Source organism: Corvus moneduloides, chromosome 4, assembly GCF_009650955.1.
Source record: "Corvus moneduloides isolate bCorMon1 chromosome 4, bCorMon1.pri, whole genome shotgun sequence".
Classification (NCBI taxonomy): Eukaryota; Metazoa; Chordata; class Aves; order Passeriformes; family Corvidae; genus Corvus; species Corvus moneduloides.
In genome coordinates, this window is record NC_045479.1 from 60,436,149 (window position 1) to 60,461,732 (window position 25,584).

Genomic DNA, 25,584 nt, shown 5'->3' on the forward strand with positions numbered 1-25,584 from the left:
AAAATTTCAAGCCCTTGTTTATTGATGTGAGAAGGTTCCTAGAAAAAGTTTTCCTGTTGTACTGCATGAACTTACTGAGTAAACTTAGCATGAGACTGCAACAAGGTATGTGACAGGTTTCTCATCCTCCCAGTCCTACTACCAGCAAGGAAGTGTCAGGACCGTAGGAAATACAATGAAACATTGTATCTTGAATAGATATCGTTTGACTAGCACTTTTAAAATCAGACAGGTATTTTAAAAGAAATACACCATCTTTTTCTTTGTTGTGCTTCAGGAATGTTATTCTGCAGTTTAGTACTCCTGCTAAAACCACAGTGCTGCTTCCCCTTCCCCACCCCTCCAGTTGGAGATACAAAAGGCAAGGCTCACGGGCTGAGATAAGAACAATTTACTTGAAACAGCAATGAGATAAGAAAATGAACAGTAACAGCAACAATATTAATAACAGAGGTGTACCAAAGAGGTAGTGATTCACCTGCAAAAATGCTCACCACAGACCCCTTGAGAAATAAACAATGCTGGATGGCTTCCCCCTGCCACATTTACTCCACTGGAAGGAAAGAGAGTCCCCCCCTCCTGTGCCTGGCAATGACCTGAGTTGTTATCAAATAATATCAGGGTCCTGGCCATGTCCCTTCCCAGCTACTGCAAAAAATTAACCTGTCCTGGCTGAAACCAGGACAGTCTTTAGTGTTGATTACTGCTATCAGCAACACTGTGCCTGCCAGGGAGATAATATTCAAGTTGAAGCTGCATTTCTTTTTGTGGTGGAAAAATCAAAGACTTCAAACTTGCACACAAAATGTGAAGGGCTCTGTGGGGTGTTGTGACTGTAAGAAAATGAAGAAACTTCTCATAAATTACAAACAGACTTAACATCCTTTTGAATTGTGGAAAAGCTCTTTAAAAATAACCATTAAATAGATGTTTAAAAGTAGCTGTTTCCTCCAGGGCGCACAATATGGAGGAGCATCCAGCCAGTGAGATGTGGAGACGAGGAGGCTGAGGGGTAGGGTAGCTTTCTTCTCCCATCACACCTGAGCTCTTTAGTGTGTGCCCCTGCTGTCCTTAGCTCTCTCCTGATCAGATTTATTAAAAAAAAAATACTTCTCTTATCTGATTGTAAACTTACAATTCATTCTGGTTTTATTATTCAGTGCTACATTCTTCCAATATGTAAAAACACAAAAAACACAGTCTTTGCCTTTGAGAAATTGCACTTTAAGCATAAGATACACTTGGAGAAACGACAGCAGAAATAAAAGAGGGAAGAGAAAGAAATGTAGCAAGATCATTTTGATTTCCAGACCATTGGATTTTAAGATTTTGGCCATGGAAGGGATTCATCTCAGTATATTGTAGTTGCTTAAAATACAGGCATCTGTCCTAAACTAATGACCTGGGCTGCCCATAACCAAAGGAAAGCAGCAGATACCTCCAAAAGGGGATTTATCCACTTAAGGCAAGTGTCTAAAGAAGGTGGTGGGATAGACTCTGTAGGGTTCCTCTACTGACGCAAGGAAGCCCAAGTGATTTGTTGGATTAAATACTTACTTTTCACATGGCAAGACTAATCCTAGGCTCAAATAGTTTTATTTCTTATTGAAAATTTAAAGTGGTGGCTCTGCTCCTGCCCCTTCCCTCACTGCTAGTTGGTGTCTGTGAAGGGAATTTATGCTGCAGTGCTAGCAATTCCCATCCTTTGTATTGAGAATATGCCTTGGGCCTAAGAAATGACAACCCTTGGACCTGTGATGACTTGAAAAATCACACACCAGTGCTATCTACCCTCCAGCCAGCATGGGACGAGTGATGCATTATAAATCCAGATCCTTTACCAGTGCAGAGATTAAAGAAGCAAGAAAGAAGTTTCTTAATCCCTGCCTCAAGCAGTTTAAAACCTCCTTCTTGCTTGGGGTCCTACATAAATTAGAACACAGGACTGCCTATATTCTGCAAATAAATCTTCCTTGATATTTACTTCTCACATAACTTCTCTGTAACAAAATCTGAATTCCCCACGATATATGCTAATAAAATGTCAACCATTTTATAATTTAGTAGCATCATAATAATAATACTTTCTTCAGTTATATGTCTTTCAGGCAACATCTGACATACTGCTTGCATATAAAAAGTAAAATTAATATCTTAATATATCATTTCATCTTTTTCCTAATACCGAAACTCACTAAGTATAAACCACCTGTACAATAACTAATCATGCATGAGTGCAAACCAAATGCAGATTAAATCAGCCTGAAAAAAAGTCTCTAGCAAGTAATTTCCACATGCATTTGAGGACAACAATTTAGAAAAATCTAAGAATAAGAATTATTGCTGCTAGAGTTAACAGTCATAATAATGGCAGAGGACACTTAGTACTGAGCATTGCAATAGGATTAAAGAACACACTCCTTGCTTTTTTTCCAAAGAATAGGAAGTACCAAAAGAAAAGGCAGTGTTTCATTTATAAAACATGTTTTGCTCATATAGATAACCTTCTCTTTAAGGATGTGTGATGATATTTGACAGACTATCATGAATTAAGCTTTACAAACAGAGGAGAAAAGATAACAAATATATCACCTCTAAAATTGTGTATCAAGACAACCTGCCATTCTGAAAACTGGAATCATAGTGCCGCAGGTTTCAATAAAGACACCAGAAAACAGTGGCCAGTTCTGCACATGAGCTGGTGAACACCATTTCAGAGCTGCTCCATCACCATGTTGCCTGTGACTGCCCTGTATCCCACAGATCAATCCCTGCTCCGTGCTTGCTGCCGGGGACAGTCACAGGTAAAACTTGTGCTGAAATGCAAAGCTCTGACTCAAGTTGCCATGTTGTCTTTAGCTTTGAGAAAAACCTAGTGCTCACAGTGATGATCCAGAGTTTGAACTATTTCAAAGTTGGCTCAATATGTCCACACAAGTGCAATCAGAGCTGTTTGGCAAGCATGTTTACAGTAACCTCAGAACCCCAAATCAGCCCTCCCAGACCATTCACGCTCCTGCTGTGAGGAGTCATCCATTTTAACCCATGCTCAGATAATCCAGTGCCACTAGACTTCTGATGTTAAGTAGCTATAAAGACTTTGATGATTGGTTTCAAACAAGACCAACTGAACAGATGTTTAATTAAACAACAGTCAAGGTGTTGTTTGCCAGCACTTTAAGAATATCAGCCTTCTGTTTTCAGTTGCATGAACTTTTTCTGCCGTGAACTTAACCTGTCACAATTGTCTTTCAATGAATATATTTGCCGATGCCAGAAGCAGAAAGAGTTCACAAATCAAGCTTTTGACAGGTTGCAGGCTCGGTCTCATTCTCACCTACACCTTGGTGCCTCGGGGGATGTGCTATCTTCTCCAGCTGAAGTGCACAGGTATGCCTTTGCTTGCTTCCCTCACTCAGCTCATTCCCATCTGCAACACTTGGCTGCCTGGAACCCAGGTAAGACCTCTTCAATATTTTTGCTGTTAAGCATGGAACTAAAGTATGTTGGGGTTTTTCTGGTCTTTGTTTCTCTGTTAAAGGGAGTCAGGTTTAGAGAATATCACTGGTATTGAATGTCACAGTGTTAGGGTAGGAATTGGAATGTGTACCTGCCAAGATCGCTCACCGTGGATACCTGTATTTCACTACAGTGCTGTTGCAGTGGTTGCAGCTTAAATCATCTCTGAGTCTGTCCATTATTCTGACAGAGTATAAAATTTAAAGTCCAACACAGGAGGTAAATATTTGCTCAATTTTGCCTCAGACAGTGGATCTGTGGCCAGGTTTCTCTGTAGCCAGGGAGCCAGGCACAGCTGCATGGCTGCTCACCAGCATCATCTTCCTGTCACATGCCAGGCTCTCTGTGGTTGTGGGAGATGAGAGTAGCTGCAGCAGCATGAAAGCCTGGTGACCCTTGCTAGCTTTCCCTGCCTGTGGTTGCTAAAGTACTCATCTAGGTACAGCTGTTGTGTCATGTGCTGTAGAGAGCTGTGTGCACCAAGCCCATGTGGACCCTGTAGCATCTGAAGTGCTTTTGTTTATGTTCCCACTATTCTGGGGGCATATTTCATTTTAGCTCACTCAGTACAGTGATGGCTGTATGAAGGTGAGAAACAATAACAGCTGGGAAGCGGCACTTGGGGCATGCTCATACAGGGATGCCCCAGCAGCTGGAACTGCTTCAGGGCACACCAGCCTCACTGGTTCCTACAGGTGGAGAAAGAGGTGGAAGATGAAAAGATGGGGCCGAGTTTGGTTTGGGAGTTCTACTTGGTGGCAGGATGCTGGGTCATCTTTTATACCCATGGCTGCCTTTTGTTTTTCCAACAGAAGTTTTGTGTTGGCAAGTCTCACTTTCTTCCAGGTAAGTAGGAAGACGAAGGATGCCACAATGAACCTCTCTTGGACTCATGCTGAGGTTCTCCTGTATGAGTCTTTTGCTTTGATACTGACATTACCTGGTTTTCTTCACTACACTTTAAGATGCACTTATATCTTGTCTCTGACAAAATTCATAGCGCCTGACATCAGGCATTTCTCAGTGGTGTCTTCATTAGGACTTCTGGCTATGTTTTAAGTTAATGAAAAGAAACAAGAACCTCCAAAGAAAGAGCTAGATCTCTGCAAGCAGCCCTGCTGAATCCACTTAGAATTAAGTTGGTTGTATTTGAATACTACAATATTTTAGCTGATAGCATTCTGGTTATATTTTATACTAAGTGTGAATATGTTTTCAGTCGTCTCTGAAAGCCTTTGTGAAGTGTTCCTCTGCTTTCATCCCAGTTTCAGTGCTGAAATTTTCATCATGAGAGATTTTTTTTTCTAGAACTAAATCAAAGCCAGGGTTTCCTTTTAGTCTTTATATTTTTATTACATCTCTGTCACTTTACTAAAGGCTGGCTCACTGTACAGCTGTGTGCAAGGGGTGCCCTGATGAGGGAGAGCACCAAGTGACAGAGCAGTTCTTCTCTTGCAGCAGTACCAGTCAGAGTTTGATGGGGAGGCATGAGGCTGAGGCTCGCCATCCTGTTACACCTCAGTAAGTACAGATGCTACAGTTACTCAGCCAATTTTGAAATATTATCATGTGATTTACATATCTCTCCAAGATTTTGTTAAAGTGCTTATTTTAAGTAAATGCTATTGAGAAACACATGACAGTGAATCTTCCCCGCTCTCCTGCCAGGGACCCACAAGTGATATGAAACCTTTAAGTACAAAGAAGACATACATGTAGTAATTGAGTCTGATTCAGGTCCTGAGAGGGACAATCAACATCTGCTAATGAATAATGAGCATGGATTTGTATAACTAAAAAGAGCAGGCTAACTAAACAGAGGCATTGCTTTACACCTAAAGAGTCAAGTGTCCCTCATCATCTAAATTACAGCCTGAGCCATAGACTGAAATCTGGCCATAAAATGCTGTATTTTTGCTGTTGTAGTTGCATTTCTAGTATTCTGTGGGATTTTCATGTATCAATTGTTGAGGTTTTTTAACTGCACCTTTTCTAACAAGTTGAGCCAAGTAAAGCTGAACAGATAAAGCCTCCGAGGTACCCATTCCTTTTCAGAATTTCAGGACAGAACTTGTTTAAAAGGACAAGCCCTGTAAGGGAAGTCTTAATATAATGGGGAAGATACTGAAAGTTGTTTCAGGCAAAACAAACAAAAAATCCTGCAATTATTTAGAAAATTCATAATTATTCTGTTTATTTATTAATGACCATTCCATGGGGTCTGAGAGGGTTCTGACAGTGAACTAGGGATTCATTGCAAATTAACAGAAAATCTGAGAGACCCCTGATGTCAATCCTGGTCTCATTTCCACCGTTATGACTTGGATATCAACAGAAATAAGCAGAATTCATTCAAATCTGGCTCTGCCCACAGAGTCAATTGAAATGCTCACTATTCTTTTGTAGGAATGCTGGCAATGGGTATGTCAGGGTGGGAAGCATAGTAAATTATTGCTTGTGGCAGATTGGCATTTTTACTGAAAAATAATATGCTGAAAATTTAAGTTTTAGCATGGATTTTCAATATGCTATCTATATTTTTTATGATTATTTTGCAGCGGGTGGGTTCATTACTGACGTTCTTAAAAAAATGTATACCTAAGAGCAAAAGGAGTACAGGCAAAGGATAATTGAGTTTTCTGTGTGTGTTGGGATTTAACTGATTTTGTCTGGAGAATACTGCTGGCTATACAAAACAATTAAATCTTTCTTTGATCTTCTTTTATGCTCAGTGCTGATAAGATGCCAGCATGCACAGCATGACTGTGATGCTGGGTCCTGCCACCCAGCCCTTGGGGACCTTCTCCGGGGTCGCAGCAAGCAACTGACAGCCTCATCAACCTGTGGGATGAATAGCCCTCAGAAGTACTGCATTATAGGCTACCTAGAGGTTGGTTTGCTCTTTCTTTTTAAATAAACTGAATTCTTACTAACCATATTCTCATCTGTACAGGGAGTTTGCCCAGACTAGGAAGTTCCTGTGGGAGTTTTCTGAATAATCATCAGACAGTGTGACATTAAGTCTGGTGGAAGGCTGTGCCTCACTGCAGCACATATGGAGGGTTTGGCAGCGAACAGCCTCCATGGTGGTGTGTATCTTCTCAAGGGGGAGAAACATCCCTGAGATGCACTGGGATTGAGCACAGGGATTTCTGAAGGAGCTTTGTTCTGCAAGTGCTCTTCTCACACATGCCCCAGAGCTGAAGCCCATGGTCTGTGTGTGTGAGTGCAAGGGTAGTGAGGTCCCACAGGCTGCAGGACCTTCTCCAGAGGACGTGTGCGTATGGTGTTGAGACCTGAGGCAGCCTGTTAAGAGATTCACACCATACCCTCTCCTCTCTTTTGATCTGAAATGAGGCCAACGTTGCTGAAAGCAGAAAGCTGTCTCTGAAAAGGGAAGAACTAATGCTGTGGTCCAGTCTTTGGCCATGTGAGTGGGTCAGCAGATCCACAATGTGGCTGATCAGAGGGATGCCTCTCACTCCCTGGCTGCAGTAATGAGGGGGAACCACTGGATATACGGAAGGTGTGCAGAAATGAGGATTCCTCTGTTGCACATCCTGGAGGACTTGGCCCCACTGAGCTAATAAATTGTCACAAATAGAAATATTTTCACTAAATAACAGCTTAGGCTGAAGAGGAAGTTAAAATACAGCTTAATTTATAACAATTGAAAATAATTACAGTTTATGACCTTCTAGCTTAATGTTGTGACACATTTGCAAAGTAAAGTATGGACATGGAACCAAACACTGCTCCAAGTTGCACATTGTATCCACAGTTTTCTGCAAAATGTATATCTCTCTTTCCTTTGCTGAAATAGCTTGAATCATCTTTCTGGCCCTAAAGCTGGATGGTTGCCTTTTATTCTTGCTTTTTAGGAGGAGATCAAAGAGCAATAGAAAATTAATATTTTCACTTGCCTGTACTTATCTTTTGAATTATATAAATACAGACTCATGAAAAGGAGCAGCTGTTCCTCAATAATCCCTGTGATTTAATGCTGCTTCAACATATCTTGACCCGTGGTGGCTGTCTCCTGAAGAGGGTGAAAACTACAAACTCTGCTGCTTTGCAGAGTTCAAGAGAGAGACACACTCTGGCAATGTGTTCTGTTCTGTCAGTTTGCCTTAAATGTGTTGTCACCTACAGTGCATCAGAGTCCCACTTCACTTTCAGTTCACTATCTCACCAGCACATTTTGAATGCTTTGCTGGAGGCAGGCCAGGAAGCTTTGCATCTTGCATCTTGTAAAGCAAAGTTCTTCCTCCCCCAGTTCCCCTCCTGATGACCTGTGTCAGGCTTCATGATAAGAGGAAACCTTACTCATGAAAGTGCGTATTAGTCAATGTGGCAAGCTACCAAGAGCTGGGATTTAGCTGGGATTCAGATGGGAAAAATGTAGAATTCAACTGCTTTGTGTTTGGAAAGAAGCACTGCAAATAATTTTCAGTCTTTAATATGTCTTACTGTTTTTAAAATGTAGGTAAGTGGGTTTTAGCTCAATAATTGGATTTACTACTTACACATGTTTTGAAAGGAAAAGACAGGGCACTCAGGGTTGAGGAGAGTATAAAACTGCACAATTCAGAGTCAAATGGGATCTGCCAGACATGGACATGCACGTGCTTGTCCTTTGAAGCAGATTTTTATGGAGCAGCCTTAGACATAAGTTGCCCCAGTGTCATATTGTATGTCTGTATAAACCAGAGTGAGTGTGCGCAGTCCTGCCAACTGCTTCAACAATCTGAGCTCTCCTTACCAGAGCTTTGTGAAATGACATTACAGAGTATTTTTTGTACTCTCTCTCATCTTCTAAAATGTGCATTCATACACTTGTCAAGTGTAGTATAGAATGACTGAATATAGTACATAATTATACCATACCTGTAAATCTATATCTCATCATTTATTTAAATGTGAATAATTCCCAGGTGGTTTCATAATGCAAAGATGTTAAAATCATTCCTGATTATTCTCTGTGGATCCTGAGTGTGCCAAGTGGGGTGCCTCTCCACCCATCTCCTTCTGGGTCATTTCCAGCCTCCAGCCATGGGCCCTGAACGCATGCCTCCTCCTTCAGCTCCCTCTGGGGTGCTGCATCCCCTCTTCCTCCTACCACTGTCCCTGCCAGCCAGGCACACAGATGGGGCATCACCTTCTGCTGTGGCTTATTCCTGCATCCTCACACTCAGGCTCTGCCCAAATCTCCTGGAGTCAGTCTGTGCAGTGCATCCACCCCTGCCCACCCTGCTGAAAACTTCCCTGGCTGTGATGAAAACTCTGCTGGCTGTGATGGCTGCTTGGGCTGTCCACTTGGCTCAGCACGAGTCATCTCCCAGCCCAGCATGTAAACTTGTCACCTCTTCTTAGTCTCCCACTCAATCCCTGTCTTGTTACCTTAAATAGGAGTTCCTTGCCCTCACTTATCAAAGCCTCTCATTCATGAGATATTGGTTAATCATTGCTACCTTCATCTTCTGCTTGTAACATTTTCAAACAAGACCCTTTTTTCCTATTGGTATCCTAATTTTCCTCCTTTGCATTGGTTTTAAACTTTCCCAGATTCCCTAAGCTTCAAAAGACACTGACAGTGGTCAGGGTGGTGGTGTCAGCCTAAACCAACTACTTACCTTGTACCTGGTCTTACTGAGGTCCCTTCTCCACAACTGAAAAAGTGTAATTTTTATAAAGTACCTGGGGCAGATCATCACCAACACTTACTATGTTCATGCTTTGTGCATATGATGTTTTTCTTGGGCTTGTATATGGAAAGCCTGAGTGATTAAAAGCACAGGCACCCAAAGCAACAAGACAGGTTCAAGTCTTGCAATGGCATAAATATATTTATGTCTACCTGATTTTTAGTGAAGAAACCAAATTAAGCTTTTATTCTGCTCATTTTGTTTTCTAGGCTGAGGAGAAGTGCTTTCTCTGTGATTCCAGATACCCATATAATCCCTATAGCCAGCACAACAGTCACATGGTTGAAAATGTTATCACAACGTTTGAGCCCGAAAGGAAAAGGAAGTGGTGGCAGTCAGAAAATGGTACGTTTCTTAGAGAAAATATTACTGCAAAATGTTAGTGTGAGATTTCTTTATGTAATTGGCTTCCACGTAGTTGCCTTCATGAAGAGATGAAACAAAACCACATCTGTTTCTTTGATTTAGTAATACGGAGTGATTTAAACCCATTTGTGTATAGCAATATAGGATTTCAGAAAGTCTGTTTTTCTGTGGACAAGTTTTAAGCTCAGTACCTCCAAGAGCTGGCCAGAGGACCTGTGGCAATGCTGGGTTATACAAAGAGGCCATGTATTTTCCACAGTGTGTCTGCCTGTCAGGGAATCGTCATTTGGCGCAAAGATACGGTTGCCTACAGATGTAATGTAAAGACAGTGTGTACCCATTTAAAGAAAGTATTTTAAAGCACTAATAGTTTAAGAAAAAATTAAATAAAGCCTGGCTATCAGCTCCCTTATTCTGATACCCCAAGTTCCTTTTCTGCAAGGCTGTTCTTGATCCATTCATCTGCCAGCTTGTATTGATACTGAGGGTTGTGCTAACCCAGGTGCAGCACCTTGCACTTGGCCTCAACAAATCTCATCAGACTCCCATGGGCCTACATCTTGAGCTTTTCCAGGTCCCTCTAGATGGTCACTGATCCTTCACATGTGTCAACTGCACCACTAAGCTTGGCGTCCTCTGCAAACTGCTGAGGATGTATGCGATCCCAGAATTGACGAAGATACTATCCTTACAGCTCCTCTGGGAAGATATGCTAGGAGGAGTAACATTTACTCTGTTTTATCTGACACACAATAATTATGTAAGAAACATTTGCCTGGTTGGAAGTTAAGGTATAGAAAAATAAGATGATATGTTAACCCTATTTTAGTATCCAACTGAAAATCCATAAGCCTTGTTTTTCATGGAGTTTAGCAAGGATCTGTTCACCAGCTTTGGACACCACTGCCAATAAAGCTGTGGGCCAGCTGTGAGAGGAGTTTTCCTTATTCTCCCTGTCTTCTGGGATGAGGTCTCATGCACAGCCTAGTCAGCAGGAATCCTGGGATGGTGCATGCAGACGTGAAAAATGGGGATATTGGCTAAGCTCCTGCAACTCTCTACAGAGAATGTGTTCTTGTGGAGTTTTCTTCCATATTTGTTGCAGTTTTGGAAGATGCCTGGTGCAGTAGCTCTGCTCATGACAAATTTCACATCTGGTAGTATAGAAGGGTTTAACAGTTCTGTTTAGCATGAAGAAAACACCTCATTTTTATTTTTCTTTCTTTTTCTTTCTTAGAGATAAGTAAATTATTTGAATGGATTAAAAAAAATAAACCTAACTGGATATAGAAACACACAAACCCACAACCCTACCATGACCATCATTTACAGTCCAAATTGCATGAGTGGGACCTTCAGCCACCTCCTGCAGTCTCAGTGACATGCAGCATTGCTGGTGACAGTGCCAGGAAGGCAGCATATCATACTGCCCCGGAGAGAGCGGTCCAGCTGCATGGGTTTGTGCACAGGGGATGCCCTAGGGAGTCTAGCAGCTCTGCTGGAAAAGGCATCTTTAAATCCCCCATGGGAAAACTGTCTCAGCAACCCCTTCAATGTACGCATTGTACACTTCATTTTCATTCTCTTTTCAGGCATTGACCATGTCAGCATTAGATTGGACCTAGAAACTTTATTCCAGTTCAGCCATCTTATCCTGACCTTTAAGGTACATCTTTTACCAGAGCTTTTATGTAATATTATACACTAATTACTTAACCACAGGAATAAATTGCTTAGAGAGGCAATGAGAGCTCCATCTTTAGAGGTTTGTAAGAACAGGTTAGATAAACACCTGTCAAGTACGGTTAAATTATAGTTGATCCTGCCTTAGGGGAGGAGGATAGACCGAATAGTTTCCTATTCATGTGCCTTCTGGTCCTATTTTCTATAAATCCAAGAATTAAAGCTGAAAAAATACATAGCAAAACTAAACCCTAAAAATTAAGACATACCTGAACTGCAGTTGCTCTTTCAATTTAGTTCAGCTCATGCATATCTATTATGATCCAGATGATTACAATATTTTTGGTACAAAATTCCTATATTGTTATGGTAAACTTCCTTACTTAGAAAGTAATCTTGTATCTATATTAAATGTTACCCTTCCCTTTTGCTAGAGAGAGGTTCTAATGAGCTTTTTCAGAGAACCATGCAACTATCACAGCACCTGTAACAAGCCTCTAAGTTCTCAAACACAAAATTTTAGCATCCTCCAAAGAGGAATATCAATATAGCAACCCCTGAGGTGTCTTATTAATGCCTTCTTAGGGAATTCTTGAAATTTTTCTTGCAGACATTTCGGCCTGCAGCAATGCTGGTTGAGCGCTCTACCGACTTTGGTCAGACCTGGAAAGTGTTTAGATATTTTGCACATGATTGTGCAGCTTCTTTTCCCAACATCTCTTCTGGTCCAGCAAAAAGTGTTGGAGATGTTGTCTGTGATTCAAGATATTCAGACATCGAGCCCTCCACTGAAGGCGAGGTACTGTCAAGTGTCTGTTTGTATGAGTTCAGATCATATGTGGAGCTGAAGGTGGTATCTTGTCTGTGTCTGCTAAAGGCAGAGGCCTGTCCTTTGATCCCTTTGGTGGCTGCTCATCCCATCTCTAGAGCCTTATTCATTTTTTTTTTGCAGGTTGTTTTAAAAGCTTTGGATCCCAGTTTTGAAATAGAAAATCCATATGTGCCACATATCCAAGGTATGGACTCTACAGGTTTTCTCCAGAGGTACTTTGTGGGTATTGTTTGTTTTGTACACTGAAAGGTACACCAGCTGGTGTAAGTCAGTGATGTTGAAAATTAGGTACCTAAAAATCTTAGGGAGACATTGTATTAATAAATGAAATGGGCCAGTCTTGTTCTCTAGACCTGGGGGCAAATGGCAAAGCTCTGTGGAGCCTCATCCAACTAGCTAAACTGTCTTTCCTTCTGGCCCAATCCACACTGCTTTTTGAGAGCAGTCCCAGAGGTACACATGAACCCATGAAGTGGCTGGGAAAATGCAGAGGCATATCAAGCAGCATGCTAACACTTATGCAGCAGTATGCCAGGAGTCGGTCCTTGCCCTGGCACTGTAGGCATTACTGGTCTTGGCCAATATCGGATTTTTTTCATTATTTCTTCACTATGGGAAAATTTTGGATGACTGATTCAAGCTGAAAATTTCATACTGTTCATTTTAGACTGAACTCAGGCTCTTAATCTCTCTTCTTTCCTTCCAGAGCTCATTACACTGACAAACCTAAGGATCAATTTTACTAAACTCCACACCCTTGGTGATGCTCTGCTTGGGAGGAGGCACAGTGATCCACTTGAGAAGTACTATTATGCCATCTATGAGATGGTTGTGCGGGGCAGCTGCTTTTGCAATGGCCATGCCAGCCAGTGTGATTCTGTGCAGAACGTGCGGGGAGATGTTTTCCATCAGTCTGGGATGGTGCGTCGTTAATGCTGTCTCCAAAAAGGGCAGTCCCTTCGGGTGTTTTGTGAGAAGGAAGAGATGGAGGGAGGGATCAGAAGGAAGATCTCTGATAATCTTTGGATTAACCATTTGCAACTGCTAGTTGTTAAATGTTTCAATGCAGACTCTTCTTTTAAACCCTGGGTTGGAATGCACAGAAGCTGTCTTTGTTGGCACTACTGTGGTGTTTCAAAAGCAACTGGGGCAAGACATGTTGATAATAGCAGCAAAATACCAGAGCTGTAATGGTTCAAATGTAATGCAGTAAGTAGCCTATGGCATGTGCAGACTTGAATGGCCACTTGTTGGGTGCATTCCACACTCCAGCTGGGCCTGGGGGCTCTGCAGCAGGAGAGGAGGCATTGGCACAAAGAATAGTTGATAATGTAAAGCTAACCCATGAAAAATGGATTATTAAAAATCTCAGGAATGTGATTGCAAATTCTTTCCCTCTGGGAACAAGAGTTTTTTCTACTGGAAAGCATGTATCTCAATATGAAGACATGTAGGCAGACAGAGAAAGACTCTAAAATGTTGAAGTCTCTTTTGATATCTCTATAAATACTTTTTTTCTAAATGTTGTTCAGTGGCTTTAAAACTATTTGCTTAAAGTTTGCAGGTATTCTCCAGATCTTTTACTCAAATTATTGGAAATTATGTCAGCTGAGGGAGCCAAAGAGCTTCAAATTTTCCTGATCTTGCTGACATACCTTGAGCAGATCTCTCCTCTCCTCTCCTCTCCTCTCCTCTCCTCTCCTCTCCTCTCCTCTCCTCACCTCACCTCACCTCACCTCACCTCATCTCTCTGTTCTCACCACATTACAGGTCCATGGGAGATGTATCTGCCACCATAACACTGAAGGTTTGTCTTGTGAAAGATGTAAAGATTTCTACAATGATGTTCCCTGGAGGCCAGCTGAAGGGACACAAGATAATGCTTGCAAACGTAACTCAAACATGCTATTTTCCTTTTTAATAGCAGGGGGTGGGTGTAGCACAATCCTAGTTCAATTCATAATGGGATGGCCAGGTTTCTGAGAGGGAGACTTTTTCATGCCTCATCCAGAAAAACAGATTGCTGCATCCATAGGTGCTGTGTTATCCTACAAGAGGAAGAGCTGTTTCATGTTCTTATTCTTCAGGCAGAGAAAAAAAAACAGTAAGGAGAGGAAAAAGCAGCTAATACAAAAAAGATCATTCATTGGTTTGCACAGAGTTTTTCATGTGAGTAGAAGAATTTAGACAAGGCTAAATTACTTATTTCCACAATAATGAGTAATGTAGTATACACGAAAATAATGTATTAGGGTCTGTAATAAATATTCAGCTAGAGCTTTCTTCAGCAGAGCAGTGTTCCCCACTGCATATCAGGCACACTCATCTGCATTTCCAAGTTTAGGACACAGTTCTGTCCTAAGACTCCAATGTTTTCTCCCAGTTGTAACACACAAGGCCTGGGAATAATCTTGCTGGGCACTGAAATGATACAAGTAACCAGTAACTCTGTGTTAAGTGTAGACAGCAGTGGTAGCCAGACCACAATATTGGCATGGTGTGAAATACCCCATTTGTTTTGGTTTCAGGTTGTAACTGCAACAGCCACTCCAGCAGATGCCACTTTGACATGGCCGTGTACCAGGCCAGCGGTGGGGTCAGCGGTGGCGTTTGTGAGGACTGTCAGGACAACACCACTGGGCAACACTGTGACAAGTGCAAACGTTTCTTTTACCAGGATCCACTCAAAGTCATCTCAGATCCTCAGGCGTGCCTCCGTAAGCTTCCCTTTTTAACTTCTGTAAAAATGACTCAAAACAGAGTTGTTATGGTTCTCTTTGCTCTGAGCCCTACAGCCAGCCCCATGCTTAAATGTCCACATGGTTGTAAAAATGTTACCGTACCTGTAACATCCAAACTGCTTTACAAAGTCACTGCATGACAATATCCTCGAACCAGCATTCTAAAAAGAGCTGCATATTCCAACTCCTTGCTAAACTGAGCTTAGAAATCCAGCAGAGCTATTGTCTTTCTTGAACAATGTCAATATAAATATGAATATCAGTAGTGATGTTGCTTCTGTGACCTTCAGGGATTACAGAAGAGGGTGCAAAATGATGGGAGGAGTAAGTAACTTTTGCTAGATACCTGCTATATGCAAGAAAAATAGTCTTTCAGACAGGAAAGCTCTTCTTCTGAAAGATGACCTAAATTCATTATTAACACAGGATGGAGAAAATACTCTGAGTGTAATTTAATTGTAGCAATTGATTGACATGAGAAGTCCTTAAGGAGCAAAGGGCAGATTACCAGCAGCTCTGTAATTGCATTTTCATGCTTACATCTAGACGAGCTTTTTTAATGTGTCTCCCTGACCCTGCCTGTAGCATGCAACTGTGACCCCGAGGGCACCTTGCACGAGGGCGTGTGCGAGAGCCACACGGATCCCACGCTGGGGACGGTCGCGGGCCGGTGCCCCTGCAAGGAAAATGTGGAGGGCGCTCGCTGTGACAAGTGCAGGGCAAACTACTACGGGCTGAGCAGCAGCGACCCCCTGGGCTGCCAGCGTACGTAAACCACTTCTTCTAGTCCTCTTTCCAAAGCATTTTTAAGGCATGGAGGTAGTTGAATGCACAGATCCACACACTAATGCTCTATTGAGTCACAAAATACCCAGTTGCCTACTGTAATTTAATGTCAATGTAATTCAAGGTTTCTGGCGCAGCATCCAAGACTGAAACAATGCAAAATCACTTTCAGAATGCATAATATAATATAACAGATCAGGCTGTTGTTAATAGAAGGGTTATTAAATATGCAATTTAATTGAAAAGGGAGATTGAGATGACAGGACCACTGCCTTGCCAAAAGAACTTCCAGCCAACCATTCCTCTGAGAGAAGCTTGCTGAAAAACACATCCCACTCCTGCCCAGGTGCACTGTGGGTTTGTAAGCACGTTATGCCCATACCAGGTGCTCAGCCACACACAAGGACTGCAGTGCATATCAGCACACAGCACTTGGCAAACCACTGCAGAGGACTTTCTGCCAATGCCTCTGGTCCCCCCAGAGAGGAACCCACTGAGGAAATTGTTCATTTTCCAAGGGCAGTCTGAGGGCTGGAGGGTGCCAGGGCATGTTCATCTGCAGAATGTCTGTGTGGAGGGTGGAGACTGCCTGTCATGCTGATGCCTCATCTAACATAAATGCCAGTCCTGCTGCTGTCACTGGGGCCTGCATAGGTAACTGCACATTTCTGTCCCTGCAGCCTGCAACTGTGATCCCTTGGGCAGTTTGCCCTTCTCCATCTGTGATCCTGCCACAGGAGAGTGCCTCTGCCAGAAGTTCACCACAGGGCAACACTGTGAAAAATGCCTTGTATGTACTCAGTTTTTGGTTTTGCTTCTGCATGTGATTTTGGAAGTCTCCTCACCCATCCCACACCTTTTCCTTGCCATAAAAGTAAACAATTAGTCAAAATTCGAAAAAATTTTACAGCTGTATGCTCCCATTTTGCATTGACATATCTGCTTCTCTTTCACTGCTCCCAAACATTTATGCAATCAAATTGCAGTGGAAGGAGCACTCCCAGGAAGAAAAGGAAATGCAAAATTACGTCCCTGGTCCATCTTTGCTGTTTACAGAGCTATTTGCTTGCACAAGTGGGTAAATATCTGGCTCTTGCAGTGGCTGAGCACCCCTGCTATCTGGTAAGAGAAGCAGTCTCCCATGGCCAAGCACAGTGGTGGAGAGCATTGTTCATTCAGCAGAACGAGTTTTGTTTTGCTTTGGTTTGCATACTTAAATATTTGCCATAAAAGAATCTTTCTTTTTGTACCAGGTAGGATACTGGGGTCTTGGCAACAGCTTGTATGGCTGTTCTCCATGTGGCTGTGATATTGGTGGATCCCAGAATAACTTGTAAGTTAAAGTTCTTCAAGTTCTTTCTTGGTTTTAATTTTTATAAACTCTTAGGCTAGATTTTCTGGTTAGGTTAATACAGTCACAGTGCAGATGGGAAAATAGAATGTAGATGGAATTTCATCATATACAAACAGTGTAAAGTTGGGTGGAGATTTTGGAAATTTATTTGTGATATGGGGATTTAACTATTTCCTTTGAAGCCAACTTTGGATCAGGTTGAACCAAGATGTGTTTAATATAAAATACAAAATGTATGCCTTGAGAGAACCAGAGACCCTAATATTATTAGAAATTAGAAGTTAGAGGTGTCATTTTTAACTTAGCTTCCTACATCTACCTTAAATGTGAGAATTTTTTTTTCTAGCTCCTATTTAAAATGTGTAATTTTAGAAGCAAGATCGGTTTCAGTTGGGCTCCTTTGGAAATCTGTTGGGCAGGGATCTTCACTACTGCTGTTAGACTTCAGACATAGGAGCACACAGTCCCATGCTGTAGAGCAGCTCTTTGTGAGCAGGTAAATCACCTGGTGTGTTAAATATGAGTGTAAGTATATGAAAACATTCCATATCACATCAAAGGTCCTTCTGATCTCATGTCCTGCCTTGATATTTGTGGGTGACAGATTATTAAGAACTGTGATACAATGATTCTCATAGAAAAAGATAAATGATACAGGAATACAGTAACAGATGCTCAGGAAACAAAAGGATCAGTGCTTCAGGTACGCAACAGACAAAGATAAAGCAAGTCATGGACTCTGAAGTCATGGAAAAGTAGCATTGAATAAATCCAGCATCAGAAACAGAGGAGGTGGGTGATAGGAAGAAGTTTAGTAATGGAGGCAATCCAGCAATGAGATTAAGCAAAGGTGGAACAAGGGTGGGTTGGAGCTGCCTTCATGCTGTGAGGACCCCGCTGTGCCACACTGATGTCCTCCCTTTACCAACTCCTCCCACAGGTGCTCACCAAAGGATGGTCAGTGCCAGTGTCTGCCCAACATCGTGAGCCGCCAGTGCAACGAGCCAGCTCCAGGATACTTCTTTCTACCCCTGGATTATTATATTTATGAAGCTGAGCATGCAAAGCCCCTTTCTGGCTCTGCACCCTTGGTAGGTATTTGGCTTTTTAGGTGTTGTACTGAGAGGGGATCATTGTGGTGGTGACACAAGAGCTGAGGCTGAGAAGAGCCCTTGCTCAGGGAGCAGCTGGAGCAGCTCTTTAGCAGGAGAATGCAAAGCAAGTCCCTTGACCATCGTCAGTTTGTCTTAGTTTTTCATGGACATGACTATCCCATAACTGTGTCTGTTAAAAAGGGACAGTCAGTCTAGCGTGGTATGACCTGCAAAGCTGCCCTTGCTGCTTCTTAAGTGCAGGCTGGACTAGCATGAATTAGAGAAATTAATTTAATTATTTAAATTAGAGGAAAGTGTTTGAGTTGCCAATAGCTCTCATGAAATGTTCTATTTCTGGGAATCTCCATCAAGGGAAGAATCAAGTTACTCTCTGCTCCACTGGACTAATTCCTGCTGCCTTATATAAAGGCACTGATTGTAGCCCAATTTCCTCAAGAATTTGGCATCCATCTGTAATGTTTTTAGAAAAATTAATTACTTTTTTTTTACCCCCTTCAACATGGGGGTAGTTGTTCCCCATGCTGAGTACAAGCCTGGAATGCATACCTTCCTCTGTCTATGCTTTTACTAATATTTTTTCTCTGGCATGTTGTAGAGAAACTATAGATAAGAAATAATAAAAACTGTTTATTTGCAGGTCGCATCCACAAATATTTAGCTATAATCACAACCAGTATTCATCCTACAGTCCAATAATTAAATGGAAAACGGATGTCTGGGACATAGCTTATGAGGGAAAAGTGCAAGTTAATTTTAAGGCAGTGAGGGGAAGAGATTTCCAACAGCTGCTGGGTCATAGTTTAGAGTTTCACCCAGCAGAGAATAGAGCTTGTTCTAAGAATGTGGATTTTCATTTAGTTGCTTACCCCCCTTCAGTGTTGTTGAGACAGTGCTGCTCCTTTTTTATTACTTCATAGGTTCAGCCAAGCACTCTTCCAAGGTGTGACATCTATTTCCAGAAGAAAGGCTATGAGTTCATGATTGAAAATGGAAAGATCGTGTTAAACAGGAACAAGAAACGAACTGTAAGAAAATCTGGACTGGAACAGGTAAATTAGTACTTGAGTAGTTACTTAAGTTTACACCAAATAATAAAATTTTATTTTGTAACAAAGGGCAAGGAAATGCCTGAGCACATGGGATTCACAGTCCTAGACATTACAATCCTGACACAAATTAAATCATAAAAGAATAAAAAAGAATAAAAAATATTGAAAAGAAAAAAATTGTTGGGTTGGACATTTTATTATTCACACTGACAGGTTTGCTCTGCTATGTCCAGTGCCATTGTAGACTCAAGTTCCATGAATTTTTGGAAGAGAAAAATCCTTATGGAAGGTAAAGTTTTTGGGGTTTTTTTTTTGGTCTTTTTTTTTTTTTTTTTTGGTTGCAAGACATTTCCAACAAGTTTACCAAGACATTAGCACTTAAATGCAGCCATTTTAAGTATTGATATTTATGTATCCAGTTTATAATGAAATGGCCAGCCAGGTATGAAAACAGGCTTATTCTGTTTATGGTTTGCAACGTGAATGTTTGGAGATGCCAAATATTCAGAGGTGAGTGGATTATTCTAGTCCCTCTTATTGCTGTTACTGCAAACTTGTGGGAAGCTTTTCTTTACATGTGACCCTAAACATCCTATCTTTGGGAGAGTTCTTAGATTGTCAATTTTGAGCTTGTTCAGAAAATGAGACTGATGGCTAAAATAAGTAAACAGTGTGGCAAAAGTATTTCTTTTTTCTGAGTTTGTTTTTTTTGTAATTTTACTCTGTGTCTTGATGGAAATGTCAATGTGTCTTTGCAGGGTGCGATGCAGTTTGGACAGGACTCGGTTTCAGAAGTGGTGTTCCGGCAGCCCAGTGCTGCTCGAGCTGTCACATGGACAGGACATGGCTTCGCCCGTGTTCCCAGTGGAGCTGGGCTGAGATTTGCCATCAACAATGTTCCCTTTGCTATGGACTTTGATATCACAATTCGTTATGAGCCTGAGGTACTTGTGATGTCTTGCATGTCTTGTGATGTTGTGATAGAGGCAGGGTCTATTTTGTCAATAATAGGATGAGAAACTTGTTCTATTCTTTATATTTAGAATTAAAATTCCTTGCCTTTTCACCCAGTAGCAAGTTGCCTTGCCAACCAAGTAATATGCCCTCCACTGACCCCCTTAACCCTTTCCACTCAAATATGAAAAATCAGCACTACAACTGTTTTCTAAGCATCAGCCAAGATTTCATCTTCTGAATGTTTCTCTTTTGGCACCTATACTTGGACTATACTTTTACTCACAAATCAAACACATGAAAAATGCAGTTCCTTTTAGATAAGCATTCTGTATTCCTAGCTGGGATTTTTTGGGCAGTAAAATTGGCACAGGCAGGAGTGATCTGCATAGATATTTATCCAGGCCTTTTGCAGGCATCTAGCTTCCCAGTTGTTCCAGCTGGACTCTGAGACGTGTGAAAATTGTAGGAAAATAGCCAAATTACTAATTTTTGCCTGGAGAAGATTTCTCAATGATGAAGACATGTCTAGGGAAATCTGTTAATCCAAATCTGGTTAAACTCAGGTCCTCACCCATGTCTTCAAAAACACAAGCGTTTTATTGGTACCAGCTTTTGTATACGCCTTATTCTTTTGCAATTCTCTGGGACAGTCCCACAACTCAAGATTTTCCTGCTGTCTATTGTATTCTGTTCTCTGACTGTCACTCTAAGGTAAAAAAATCTCCCAGTTTCTTAAAACATGAGAACAATTTTTCAGTGGGTTGGTTTGAGGTAGCTTTTTCTGACTAAGGATTGAAGAGTTGAGTTTTAAATACATTTGTTACAAAGTCTTTTATGTTTATTGTTTCTTATTAGATGTGTGAGAAGGCAGCTAATGAAGGATATCTCCAGAATAACACTGTGCTAAGAAAAGAAACAACTCCAATGACTCTAACAGAGCTGTTTCCATTTGAACCAGCTGAGGTCCCATTTCCGTCTCTGCTTTTCATTAGCTATTGCGAATACAATAAATTTTTCACAAGTGACGTTGTTTTTCAGTGCTGTAAAGAATAAAATCTGTTTTGTCGCTGCAGTGTGCAATCATTCAGATGGCTTTCATTAACCATTGCAAAGAGAAAGCAGGTTTTTCAGATACAAAATATTACCATAATTTTTGTCTTTCGTTTATAGTTCTTGGAAGACTGGCTTGCAAGTGTTGCCATCCAGCCTGCTGGTATCTTGTCAGATCAACGCTGCAAAAACAAGGTCCTTTCACCGGAGCCACACAAGTTACCTCTCCCAGCTACAAAGAGGTCTGACTGTTCCTGTCTTTTTGCCTGTAGATCTTCTGTGTACAAATCGTTTACTGAAGCATTGCAGAGAAACACATGTGTGGGAGAGTGGGATCAGAAACACATGTGTGGCCTTTTCTGTAGCTGGCATACCACAATACTATGTAGGCTCTAAGGAAGTCTGATGCCCCACTCCTCAGTCTGGCAAAGGTTTGCCAAACCCAGAAGAGCAGCCTGAGATCCAGCTGGTGCTGGTTGTTGCTCTGGTGAAGATCCAACTACAGCTACTTCAGTATAGAAAGAAAACATTGACTTAAAGTCACTGTCCTAGCCTATTTTCAAAACCAGCTTTTCAGCCTGGACCTGTGTAAGGAATAGAGAGAAGTTAAGAGGATGTGACCAATGTCTTGATTAAAGAGGGACAGGAGAGGATGAATATGAACAGTGAATTGCAAACCTCTTTGCCATTTTCAGTTTAATCTCCCCAGGTTTAAATTACGCTTGGTGAATTATCCAGCAGAAGTCCAGCAGCTTTCCTGAAGCCTGCAAGCTTGGGGCTGGGTGTGCTCCTCACAGCAGCAGGGCTTGCTCCAGGCTGCAGGCATTAGTTTGCAGGCACAGAGGGAAGGGAGAGCTCAAAACACCCAGTAAACTTGCCTTGTCCAGACTCCCGGCTATAACTGTACTTAATTTCTGCAAAACAGGATTGCACTTCTGCAAACTCCAGTCTGCTTGGAGCCGGGAACGGAATATTTTGTGGATGTGTATTTTTCTCAGCTCTCTGCCTCTGACAAAAAGGCAAAATCATTCATCTTGATTGACTCAGTGAGTAGTTCTGTCACAAGTCCCTTGAGGTTGTATTTATACACAGTGATTTTTTTTACAGACTATTTAGAAGTATTTTAAAATAATTTATAGTGTGTTTTAATAGAAGTTCAGGTTCTGCTTATCTCTGTTGGCACTGTTTGCATATTTTTGTATGGAAAGGCAGAATTGTATCTGGTTTAATTTTCATGGAGCAATACATCAAGCCATACTTGTTGCACATGTTCATAGTCAGAGTATGTACCTCTATCTGTTGCTCATTGATTATGAACACAGCCCACATATGCTGACAAGATGCTGTAGCTATGGATATAAATTTGTGCAGCTCCTCATCACTTGGTTTTTCAAAATATCTCTAATTTGTAGGGATCATGGGTATTATTATTAAAGATGACATGGAAAAGTAAAATTAGTCGTGTACTTCCTGGGAATCAGGTCCAGATATTTCCCAAGTTTCCATCAAGTCAGGAACTGGGTGTTAATTTTAGGTCCTTCTCTTGAGAAAAATATTTTTAAGTCTATTTCTCTAATTATTGCTGTAGAACTGGACCTGACAAGGGCTGGCTATACTTGGACATAGAACCTTCAGCTGATTTTTCTCTATCGTAGTAATACAAGTAAAAATTTTGGCCAGATGCTGCTTTTGGAGTCACTAACCCAGCACAGCAAGACCAGTTCTGAGCACATATCTGAGGTCTTATTATAATTTTATTTTTTTAAACACAGTCTCTCTTATTTGAAGAACTCAGGGAATGTCTAGACCTTCAGAATAAATGTGAATTTAGATGACAGAATGGCACAGCTGCAGATTTGGAAACCCAGTGCTCCAGGCCTCTGTTGTTGCAATGGAAAGCACATTAAGAGAATGTGGGAAATTCTGGTTTTCAATATATCTAAGCAAAAATATTTTCTTTTCTCTCTTAATGACAAAGCTTGGACTTATTCCCAGAATCAGCTCTGTGGAGAATTTATGCAGTGAAAAGGATTTAGATGAGTACCAGAAGTATCACTGTATTGAAATTGCATCTGAAGTTGGGCCTCACGTCCTGCCCGAAGCGTGCGCACGGCTCATAGTGAGCTTGTCAGCCCGAATTCACAACGGCGCCGTCGGTAAGGACCAGCCTGCACAGGCAGCTCGGCTGGGCAGTTGCTGGTTTTCCCTTGAGTTTGTAGGATATGTTGATTGTAGAGCTCTCAGCCCGCAGTAGAAGTGAACCTGGTCAGCACATGGTATCCATGGATGCACAGGGTACATCCCACTGAATCCTATGTGTGCTACAAACACCTCTTGGTGGCATGAATCTCCGAGTTCATCACTCCTGAGGGGCTTCATGGAGCAGCATGTCAGGGACCATGGCAGTGATTTTGTGTCTTCTGAAGAGCGTTTGTATCAGATGCCTTTACCATATGGCCAAGGGAGTAACCTTCCTACTTTTCTGGCTGCTGCAAAATGACAGAGAAGTTTCTAAGCCCTCTCTCTAGATGATGTAGGCCAGCTGGATGCCTTAGTAAGATTCCAGGCATGATGGCACATAAGTCAATATACTGGAAGAGATTCATCAAGAAAACCTTGATGATGTTCCAACAAGAAGGCAATGGCAGGTGGGGTTTGAAGTTCCTAGGCAGCCTCCTGGACCCACCATGGAAAGATTAGCTGAGCTCAGTGGCTCACAGACCTTCCCAGGTATTTGGCCCAGAGAAATGGAGCTTCTCTGCACTTCCAGTAACAGGAGGGGCCTTTCCGAACAACTTTGGTGGCCTGCTCCTTTCAGGGAGCCATGCAGCAATGCCTCCAAAGAGATAGAATCTACTTGGATTGGGTGATTTTTAGAAGGACTGATGCCTCACTCTAGTATCAGGTGATGAGGTCATGGCTGTGCAACCAGTATACCCCTCATTTAGGCTTGGGCTGTGCTAACTCCCCATTAGCCTAATTCCTGAAGTGATGAGATTCCCCCAGTGAAATGCAGCACTTTGGTTTTTTAGTGCTTTCCAGAGCATTCTGGGAAAACATCCTCTGTGAGTTAGCAGAGCATCTTCACTCAACAAGTTAGTCCAAAGTGTCCAGAAAGAGACAAATAGTATACAGATGCAGACTAAGTACAAGATTGCAGATTATGTCCCATGCTCCAGCTAGATGCAGATTTGTAGCAAACCTTTCTAGACTTCAGGATATCTCCATTTGGATCTACACTTGCTACTCCCTTTTTGTCCTACCCCAAATGCCTGCTGAAGGCAGTGCCTTCAATGTGGCAACTGCAACACCAAGACTTGTGCTGGTGTCTGATATACCATCACCATTGATGCTACACCATGAAATGATCTAAACCATGGCCATCATCAGGTTAGTGAACCCCTGATAAGAATAATCAAGCTCTTTCCTACCTATTTCAAAGTGTGAAACCTGCAAGCTGATGAAAGCAGTAACACTCCTTGACAACCAAACCTGTTTCGATTTTCTTTCCCCTTGCCAGCATGTAAGTGCAATGCCCAAGGGTCGCTGAATGCCAACTGTAGTAAACTGGGGGGCCAGTGTCAGTGCAAAGCCAACGTCGTGGGACGCTGCTGTGACACCTGCTCTGCAGGCAGCTACGGCTTTGGCTTCCATGGCTGCTACGGTGAGTGCTCAGCAGCCAGCACCACTACCAGTACCACTAGCTGGCTCTTCACCCATACCTCAATTTTTAGGGCTTTGAATCCCAGATTATGTGTGAAGCAATATAAAAAATGTTTCCACAAATAACAGATTTTCCATCCCTGCTGCCTGGCTGCCTTTGAGCAGCGTCAGCAATGGGATGGCTTGGCAGGAATACTTTAAGGATACAGCTTTGCTTTTGGTGTTTTCCAGCGTGCGAGTGCCACCCGCAAGGCTCGCTGAGTACACTGTGCGACCAGGTGACAGGGCAGTGCTCCTGCCGCCGGGAGGTGGATGGCCAGCGCTGCAGCCGCTGCTTGGCTGGGTACTTTGGATTCCCCCACTGCCGTCCTTGCCCTTGTAATGGCCATGCGGAGCTGTGCGACCCTCTGACTGGAGTGTGCCTCAACTGCCATGGGTTTACAGCTGGAAGCCACTGTGAAAGGTCAGTTGATGGGCAGTGCTGCAAAGCTCCCCCAGACACTGGTGCTCTCCAAAATGCCTGTGTAGCTGGGGGTCTACAAATGCATTGATGACCTTAACAGGAAACATGTACCCAAACCAGGATGAAACCGAGCCTGGCTACTGAATGTCAGGTACCTATTTCTTTGGCAAATGCATGTGGGAGTGTGCATGCAATGCCTGTGGGTGGACTGCAGGTCGGGCATGCACTCAGCATTGCAGTGGGCTCCCTGCAAGAAGGCATTTGAGACACGGAGGCCATGACACCATATGCTTGGAGACAC

The 25,584-nt window shown here is 42.2% G+C and overlaps 1 protein-coding gene across 1 annotated transcript in view; it reads left to right on the forward strand.

The window, feature by feature from the left end:
* Positions 1 to 2,900: 2,900 nt before the first annotated feature.
* The window catches only part of LAMB4 (laminin subunit beta 4), a 41,844-nt gene continuing 19,160 nt past the window's right edge, over positions 2,901 to 25,584 (forward strand). Inside the window, exons 1-21 of the mRNA XM_032105249.1 lie at positions 2,901 to 3,390; positions 4,978 to 5,040; positions 6,252 to 6,409; positions 9,434 to 9,569; positions 11,183 to 11,256; positions 11,884 to 12,072; positions 12,226 to 12,289; positions 12,812 to 13,026; positions 13,876 to 13,996; positions 14,634 to 14,822; positions 15,432 to 15,611; positions 16,313 to 16,422; positions 16,886 to 16,965; positions 17,927 to 18,077; positions 19,019 to 19,150; positions 19,909 to 20,094; positions 21,278 to 21,399; positions 22,083 to 22,203; positions 23,136 to 23,313; positions 24,678 to 24,821; positions 25,052 to 25,283. Coding sequence (XP_031961140.1) covers positions 5,007 to 5,040; positions 6,252 to 6,409; positions 9,434 to 9,569; positions 11,183 to 11,256; positions 11,884 to 12,072; positions 12,226 to 12,289; positions 12,812 to 13,026; positions 13,876 to 13,996; positions 14,634 to 14,822; positions 15,432 to 15,611; positions 16,313 to 16,422; positions 16,886 to 16,965; positions 17,927 to 18,077; positions 19,019 to 19,150; positions 19,909 to 20,094; positions 21,278 to 21,399; positions 22,083 to 22,203; positions 23,136 to 23,313; positions 24,678 to 24,821; positions 25,052 to 25,283 — 2,816 coding nt within the window. The 5' untranslated portion in view covers positions 2,901 to 3,390; positions 4,978 to 5,006. The remainder of the gene's footprint in view (positions 3,391 to 4,977; positions 5,041 to 6,251; positions 6,410 to 9,433; positions 9,570 to 11,182; positions 11,257 to 11,883; positions 12,073 to 12,225; positions 12,290 to 12,811; positions 13,027 to 13,875; positions 13,997 to 14,633; positions 14,823 to 15,431; positions 15,612 to 16,312; positions 16,423 to 16,885; positions 16,966 to 17,926; positions 18,078 to 19,018; positions 19,151 to 19,908; positions 20,095 to 21,277; positions 21,400 to 22,082; positions 22,204 to 23,135; positions 23,314 to 24,677; positions 24,822 to 25,051; positions 25,284 to 25,584) is intronic.